General features: G+C 37.2%; 2 protein-coding genes across 2 annotated transcripts; both read left to right on the forward strand.

Moving 5' to 3' along the window:
- The first annotated feature begins 4,696 nt into the window (after positions 1-4,696).
- On the forward strand, positions 4,697-5,555 carry LOC104092036 (pectinesterase inhibitor 4-like). Its single transcript, XM_009597523.3, has one exon. It carries the CDS (start codon positions 4,870-4,872, stop codon positions 5,467-5,469), a length of 600 nt encoding a protein of 199 aa, XP_009595818.1. The 5' UTR covers positions 4,697-4,869; the 3' UTR covers positions 5,470-5,555.
- Positions 5,556-8,261: 2,706 nt separating this feature from the next.
- LOC104092030 (pectinesterase inhibitor 4-like) lies at positions 8,262-8,858 on the forward strand. The gene has a single exon (XM_009597513.4). It carries the CDS (start codon positions 8,262-8,264, stop codon positions 8,856-8,858), a length of 597 nt encoding a protein of 198 aa, XP_009595808.1.
- The last annotated feature ends 492 nt before the right edge of the window (positions 8,859-9,350 follow it).

A 9,350-nucleotide genomic window follows, 5' to 3' on the forward strand; every position in this document is an offset into this window, starting at 1 on the left:
AAAGATGGAAGAGAAGGCGAATGACCCATTGTCAAAACCCCGAGCAAATCACTCGGAGCACTCCGGTTGAGACTCAGGTCTTCGGAACTAACCCCGACAGGCACAGCCGCCATCGGCTCGGGAGCTCTAGCAACCTCGATGACCTCCGTAGATCGAATCACCAAAGCCGAAGAGCTATCTTCATCTCCTTCTTCTCTCAGTCGTTGGACCGAGTCCATCGAAAGGGCGATTGCTTTTCTCCTCACCCTTCGAGTTTTGGGCTTCGGGTCTTCTGACCGAGAGGAAGCTCTTCGCTTCTTATCTTTCCCCTGTTTGAGAACCAGGGACTTGTTTCCTTCTTCACCGCTCGAAGGCCTCAGAATGGCATACCTGGTTACGCCTGCACTAAAGAAAATTGGTAACAAAAAGAAAGTGAAAAACACTTCGAAGAAAACAGGAAGCAAACCTCACCGTGATTCTTGGCCTCTAATCTGCCTTTTGCCAAATCACGCCAAGCGCGTTTGGCATAAGAGGAGCTCGAGGCTAAATTCCGAACCCAGTCCTCGAGGTCAGGCACTGCTTGTGGCATCCATGGGGCAGCTGAACATCGGGAAAAGACATCACAAAAAATCTGAAAAAAGATATGAAAGGTAAACGAGAATCACTTACGATCAAAATTTCATTCTTCAGGGAACTGCATCTTCTCCTCCGGAATAATATCATGGGTCCTCACTCGAATATATCGACCCATCTAACCTCGATCCTTGTCTTCATCGATGCTCAACATCAAAGCCTTCGATGCTCGACGATGAAGTCTAATTAGTCCTCGAAAAATCTGAGGCTGGTACAGTCGTATGAGGTGGTTCAGAGAAAAATCCAACCCCCCGCCTTTGATAGAGAAGAAGCGCAACAAGATCACTATACGCCATAAAGAAGGATGAATTTGGCCAAGAGTGACCTAATATATTTTGTAGAAATCAATAATCACTGGGTCGACGGGTCCCAATGTGAAGGGATAAGTATAAACACTTTAAAAACCCTCCACATAAGTAGTGACGCTCTCATCGTAGGATGGAATTTGCAACACAACCTCGGAACCCCAGTTGCAGTCTTTCCTGACGGCCCCGAGATAATCCTCCGTTATAGAGTACGCATACATCGATACGTGCTCACATCGACCGGGAACGGACGAAGGATTCTCCACCCTAAAATCGGTCTTCAAAATACACGGGCCAGGAACATAGTCGTGAACGGACAGTTCCGCCAGCGCCTTGTCATCAAACGGCCGCGAAGAAGAAGCTTTCTCTTTCTGAGGTACGATTTTGAAAGTTTTTGCCATTGATATGAGAGGAAAGAATGCGAAGGAAGGTGAAAGGATGGACAACGCCAAAAACCCTGGTATGAGCGGCCCTGAAGTAGCGAAATAGAGAGAATAAATGAGAGAAATTGAAAGAAGAGAAGGCGCAAAAGTGGTATAAATTGTATGGAAAGACTATTTATAGGCTAACGCATGACGATTCGGTATTAGCGGTGGCCGACCACCGTGTGACATGCATTAAAAGCCTCGGTAAAACCAAACCGATGGGACAGTTATCACATACATCATGATCGGGGTCGATAGAAACGTCGACATAAATTTGATCGAGCCGTAGAGAAATCATATCGTTTCTCGCTACATCCTTTCCGAGAAACGAAGGGACTATCTGTGTACGGTCAAAATCGATTCTCGGTCATAAAGACTGATCGAAACGATGATGTCTCAATCAAAGGGTATCCACATAACTAGCTCAGACGAATTCCGAAGTAAGGGTATCGAGTTTCGAGCTATAAGACCGATCGACGGCAAATACCGGTATCATTATCGAGCCCGTATCCAAATCGAACTACGAAGCAACTCCGACCGGCACATACCTCGAATATCGATACCCCAAGGCAGAACGGGCTCGAACCAAGACCAGGGGTTCGACCTAACACCAAGCCCGAGCCAGTACCGAGCTTGCCGACAAAAGCCATTATAACCGCACCGAGGGAGAGAATCTAGGCAGGAATCAAGGAAGAGACAAACCATCATGGGTCCTCCACTATATGCATTATTTTATTATAGATAAAGTAGTGACCCTCTATTATAAAAAGAGACATAGATTGCAATAGACTGATCCTCCCCAAGATACATTAAGAGTTCATGTTGCTCATTGAGCCTTCCTATTGATTATTCACATTTTACAGCAAAATACTGGTATTGTCATTTTTGTATCATAAGGAATTTACGTATTATTAGAACCACTCCTAAATTCAACGTTTCTCGATTTTTCGGGTAAACAAACCCCAAAAAAAAAAAAAAAATCCCGATCCAGAATTCTAGTCGATATTTGTTTAGTATTGTATATTGAAAGGGATCTGAGTCCATTGGTTTAGTTGCTTTAAATTGATAAGAGGTCGGCAGTTCAAACTTTGCTGACATCTTAACTCTTAGCAGCAGATAAAGGCAAAGCAATTTTAGAAACTACACGCCATACTTACTGAGGTTAATTCAAACCCCTCAACCTCCTTGAGAGGAGAGAGGCAGTTCACCAGCCAACAAGACAACATTTGGTGACAAACGAACATACGAAAATTTAGGAATTAAACCCTATTGGTTTAATCTTTAAGATTTGTTGTATTTGAACTTATTACATTTTTAAGATTATGGGTTCAGACTAGGGGTGTTTGTCAGTCGGTACGATACGGTATTTACATATTTCGATTCGTTATTTCGGTATTCGATTTTTTAAAATGCTATATCAATACCGTACCTAATTAAATTCGGTATGGTTCGGTTTTTCTCCTTTCGGTTTCGATTTATTCGGCTCTGTAACTTCGGTTTATTCGGTTTGAATACTAACTAGTGCATAGAGTCATTGACGGTAATATTCTTAATTAAAGTACTCGAAAGTACAAAATTAAAAATATTTGTTGACAAAAGTTTTGTCCAAAACCAGCAAATACCAACTCAGAGAGAGAAAATTGTACATAAAATAATAAATTTGATCATTAGAAATGTCTTGTTACTTGCTTAGAGTTAATTGATAAACTTAGAAAATAAAGGGAAGTAAAATTTTTGATTTCTTATATTTATGTTATTAACTAATAATATGTGTATTGTGTAATATAATATATATTTCGGTACGGTATTAGTATTTCAATATTTTATTTTAAAATACCTAATACCAATTTGTTTTTAAAACTTAAACCAAATATCATACCGAATACCAAAATATCGAATACCAAATACTAAAATTTTAGGTTTCAGTACAGTAATTAGGTATTTACCAAATTAGGTACACCCCTAGTTCAGACCCACAACTTACTGCAATTTTAGTGATTTTAATTAACACATAAATTTTGTACGTCGAAAGTATTGGCTTCGGATAAATTAATATATGTGAAAACAAAATATGAATAAAATTTGTTGTTGTAAGATTACATCTGCCTATGCAAATGAAGTCATTTTACTTATTTTATTCATATTTTGTTTTCACATATATTATTTGTACATGTATATTTAAGAAATTTTCTAAGGAAAAGGTGTCGAGATGACACTACTGCTTAAAGCAAGGTGAATCCGCTCTCGTGTTTAAAGTAAATTAAGTTGGAACTTATTTCAAGACTCGTCCTAATGTAAGGCAAGTTGAAAACGGCCCAAAGCAACCATTGGGTTATCAACCTCGTATGCGTAGTGCATACTTGCTGTCACGGGCCATTTTGGGCCAATTTTTCGTGCCCATCACACTCCAATTCTTGCCACAGTCGCGCCACGTCCGATTGACAAAGAATCGGGTCCTAACACTTGCCATACAATCCAACTTGGTTGCCACTCAATTAGAGAGGGACACTTTTCTTTTCTTTTTTGAGAGAAAGTATTATTGTTAATCCCCTCCAAAATAGGAAACTTTTTCAAAATTGAATGAAATTAAATATTTAAATCACTATGACACTCAAAAATCCACACAAATAAGTATCATAAAACGTAAGCTTTCTAGTTACAAGACGTCTTGCCTAAGGCATAATCAATGAAGTTAATAATAAAGAAAGCAACGAGGCCATGCAAGGTTTTCCCTCTCTTTTTTTCCGCTTAACTTCTATTCATAGACATCGCCTTCTCTTCCGCAATATTTTGTGCTGTCATTTTTCCTTCATTTTCTGGCCACGTTAGTCCTACGATCCACTACTCTCCTACCCAAGATAATCTTAAAATCTGGATTCTCTTGATCACGTTTCACACCCTAAACAGAAATAATTAATTTATTTGGGCCTAGCTATATATGTGCAATAGCTGAAGGCAAAAATTACTCACACGAGGTGTTACATCTTTCACAAAGTTATTTAATCACTTAACCATGATGTGTATTTTTACTTTAATTTTTAACTGCTTAGACTAAATTAATTGATTAGGTGTAAATACTCAATGGTGTAAACATCTAGTAAAGGTAAGTATTTACCATATATAGCTGGAGCTAGGAGTTAAATGTGTTATACATACGTATATTGAAAGGCATAGATCCGCCTTCTCACCCCTTGATAAGTTGACCTTGCAATAATTTGACTTTGCGTACAAACTTTCAATCTCTGAGTTTCCATGTGACTGGTGCCGTTCGTGACGGCGAGAGATAAGTTGATCCGCATACTCACAACTCATTTGTGTGCAGCTTAATTACAGCCATTTAATTGTTAGTATTTCATAATATGATCAGATTTGAACAATTAAGAGAAATCCTCCCTGCAGGCAGCCAATTTGATATCTATAAATACATTGACATGATCTTCTCTCTGTTCCCAACATATCAACCACACATCATTTCCCAACCTCCTAGATATATACATGAATAGCTAGTTAACACTATAGCAGGAGAAATGGAGGCGTACTCTACTTGGAAAAGCTTGATGTTTCGCCTTTTGGCAACTGTTCTATACATCTCTCTAACACATCCAGCAGTTACAGCAGCCAAAGACTCTAAGCCAGCCTACACAAACTTCGTCAAGACCAAATGCAAGATCACCACATACCCTTCACTTTGCCAGAAAACACTAATACCCTATGCCTCATCAGTGAAAAGCAACTCCACAATACTGTGCATAAAAGCGCTTAACGTAGCCATAAAAGGCGCACGCGACGCCTCTGTTATTGTCTCGAGACAGAAAGAACAGAAGGGAATAACCCGATATGAAGCCGCCGCTATTAAAGACTGCATGGAAGATGTGAAGGATGCTGTGTACGAACTCAAGCTGGCTGTTGAAGCAATGGGACATTTGGGTGGTGAAGATAAAGAATTTCAGTTGGCTAATGCCAAGACATATGCAAGTGCTGTAATAACAGACGCAGATTCATGCACTGATGGGTTTTCTGGACGGAAGGTAAATCCAGATGTGAAGGACATCATAAATAGAAGCATGGCAGCTATTATTAAACTGTCTAGCAATGCGTTGTCACTCATTAATCATCTTTATGTATAGTACTGTCTGTTTGTAGATCCTGGCATGAGCTTCAGCTCTGATTTATTGGAATTAATAATGCTCACGAGTTTAATTTCTTCTTATAATATTCTGGATATGAGATCTTGATTAATCTCTGTAAATATAGTTAATCTCATGAATCCTAGTTCTGCATTCCGGTCAATGCTTTCCTCCCTATTACTCCTACAATTTAGATAGCAAAATTTTGTACTTAACCTTGTAATCTTGATTGCAGCGGTGTTAGGTGTTCAAATTTTGAACAATAGAATGTGGCCAAAAAAAATTGCCTTTTTTTCGGAACAAATTGCCACCTAAATTTGATCATTATCCAAATTCCAGTGGAATAATGAATCAAGCGAATAAAAAAGAGTTAAAAACCTTAGACGTTTGTTTCCAAAAAATGTTTTTTTTTTCAATTCTTTCTCGAACTTTCTTTTCAAGTTTTCAACTAAACTTGGTTGGGAATTTCTTTTCTACAAACGCCATTAGATCTCCAGATGGGACCTCTGTTTTCTGTGACATAAGAATTTGGTGATCAAGCAAAGAAAACATAAGATTGAACTTACAACTGTACTAGGCTTAATATATTTTTGCCCCCAAATTACACCGAAATCCCTAAGTAAAAAAAGTGACAATTCAAATCGAGTTATTAGACTTTAAATCTTATTGCGTTAATCATGCGGAAGTAAGAAACATCCTTTTGTACATACGTAGGTCAAAATAACCAATGGTGATAAACGTTAAAATCTTGATCCCTCTAATTACCTATTCAAATTCGTATATATAGTAGTACATTATTTAGGATTACTGCATCGACAAAAAGTTTAGACACAGATAAGTCTTTTCCTTCCTGCAAAGTAAAGTAATCAGCTCACTCAAGATTTCGTATTTCGGCAGACCACACCCATTCATACTGCATTTACTTTCTTTTTACTGTCTCAAGAACGATGCTATTTTTCATTATTGTGTACTGTTTAGCTCTTTTTTGTAGTGAACAAGAATGCCTTTTAAGGTATAGCATCTCGTTGCTCACATAATCAAAATTTGTATACGGAAATGCCGAAAATTAACGAAGCTACGAAATGATCCATAGAATTAATAAGAAAAGACGCTGTTCCATAATTAAAATAAAATAAATAACTTCTTAATTCCAAATTCAATACCCCTCTGGTCCAATTTAGTTGTCATGTTTCTCTTTTACATGTGTCTTAAGAAATTATTAATAAGAAGGCTTTGACTACTATACTCTTATTTATTACTCTTCACTTCTAAGTTTCTTATGCTATGTAGTCAATATTTTTACTTTTGAAGAATATTTAATACTAAGGGCAAAATAGAAAAATAGTACTCCCTCCGTTTCAATTTATGTGGTACGGAGTTTAAGAAAAAAGAGAAGTTTTTTAAATTTGTGGTATAAAATGAGGTACATATATTTTGTGTGGCTATAAATCATTACATAAAGGTAAATTGTTTCCAAATATGTAAAGTAGTCATTTTTTTGGGACAAACTAAAAAGAAAATAGATTCACATAAATTGAAACATACGAAGTAATTAATTATACCTTGAATTTTTTAAAGTGACAACTATTTTGGACCAGATATATTTAGTAATATTGACCGGAAGGAGTACCTAAGTTATTAATATTCCGAGTTGTGCAGAGAAGAAATGCCTTTGACTACATGAACAGATGTAAAAAAAAAAAAAAAAAAAAAAATTTATCCGATGTTTATGCTCCGAGAGTTAGTTGAAGGTTTTCCGTCTCTCTTTTTTCAGCTAATTTCTGTTCATAGAAATCGCCTTCTCTTCCGCAGTGTTTTATGCTGTCATTCTTTTCATTTTCTGGCCGCGTTCACGCAGTCTTACAGTCCATTCCTCAAGACTCATATTGGCGAAGTTAAGAATTTTGCTTCTAGATTTTATATATTACAGTAATTAATATTTGACCTATCACAATATAATTTTATCAAAGAACGTTCAACCAGGGGCGGAGCTATAGCATAAGTCTTGCGGGTTCGGCCGAACTTAATAACTTTTATTCAAAACATATATTTCTGTTAAGATATCCATTGAATATGTATAACTTATTAATTTAGAAACCAGTAACATAAACGGGATAGAATTCAGAACCCATAAGGTTCAAATTTTGGCTTCGCCTCCTTGTTCGGCCGACCACTCTTCAGGATAGAGCTAGAAGGCCGAATGCGAGTTCGACAGAACACATTGCTCAAATAGTATATTTGTGTTAAAAACCTCATTGAATATAAACAAAATATTAAATTTAAAATCCAATTATTAGCACGTAAAGTTACCGTTCTAAAATTAGAACAAATAAAGTTAAAATCTTGCTCCAAGCTCAAGCCCTGTCTACTCAAGAAATAACGTCTACAATTCTAATACCCTAGAAAAAGATGATCTGCTGGTGCAATAGTTCAATATAGGCTAGGTAAATATACATATACACGTAAATTAGGCATATATAGATCCGCTTTCTTACCCCTTGATAAGTTACGTTGACTTTGCTTACAAACTCTCATGCTTGAATGATTTCCATGTGACATTGTGTGACTGCTACCGTTTGTGATGGCGAGATAATCTGATATCCCACACTTACAACTCATTTTTATGCAGCTTACAGCAATTTTATTCTCATTTCGTAATCATGATCAGAATTGAAAAATTAAATAAAATCCTCCATCCAGCCAATTTTGATCTCTATAAATATATTCACATCTTCGCTCTATTCCCAACACACATAATTCAACACATCTTCCAAACTCAATTAGCAGGAGAAATGGAGGTGTACTCTACTTGCAAAAACTTGACGTTTCCCCTTTTGGCATTTGTTTTATTCATTTCGCTAACTTCGCCTGCAGCCACAGCTGCCAAAATCTCTCGGCCAGCCTACACAAACTTCGTCAAAACCAAATGCAAGATCACCACATACCCTTCACTTTGCCAGAAAACACTAATTCCCTACGCTTCTTCAGTGAAAATCAATTCCACAAGGCTATGCAAAGCAGCCCTTAACGTAGCCATAAATGGCGCTCGCAACGCCACTGTTGCTGTCTCGGAACTTAAAAGGAAAAAGGGTATAACCAAAATTGAAGCCGCCGCTATTAAAGACTGTTTTGAAGATGTCAAGGATGCTGTATACGAACTCAAACTGGCTGTTGACGCAATGGGACATTTGAGTGATAAAGATAAAGAATTCCAGTTGGCTAATGCCAAGACATATGCAAGTGCTGTAATAACAGACGCAGATTCATGCACCGAAGGTTTCTCCGGTCGAAAGGTAAATCCAGCTGTGAAGAAAATAGTAAATAGTTGCATGGCAACTATTACCAAACTTGCTAGCAATGCGTTAGCACTCATTAACCATCTTTATTAAAAGTTGCCGTAATTGGATCCGTGGAAGGATTCAGCTCTGATTTCTTGGAATTAATGCACATGAGTTTCTTCTTATAATATTCTGGATTTGGAATCTTGTTTAATCTCTGTTTCAAGACACCATTATATAAATATGGTTAATCACATAAATCCATTTTCTTGATGCAGCTAATTATAAATTCCGGTCCATGCTTTCTTCCCTATTAAACTATTTAATATGATGTTTTATACTTTAATACCACACAGAGGGAGGGTGATTTGTGTGGTGCCTGATTTTTGTGTGTACTGGATTATCAAAGGACCTGGTTCTTCTATACGTTCCTTACACTACAGTTGCGGAATAAATAACACAGAAAATAAATTACACAAGAATTTTTACGTGGAAAACACTCGACTCAAAAGGTGAAAAAACCACGACCTACTACCCAGTAGGATTTTTCCCAAACACTTCACTACAACTCTCAGCCAACAACAAAGTTTACAAACTCTTACA

The sequence above is a fragment of the Nicotiana tomentosiformis genome, chromosome 3 (assembly GCF_000390325.3).
Source record: "Nicotiana tomentosiformis chromosome 3, ASM39032v3, whole genome shotgun sequence".
Taxonomy (NCBI): Eukaryota; Viridiplantae; Streptophyta; class Magnoliopsida; order Solanales; family Solanaceae; genus Nicotiana; species Nicotiana tomentosiformis.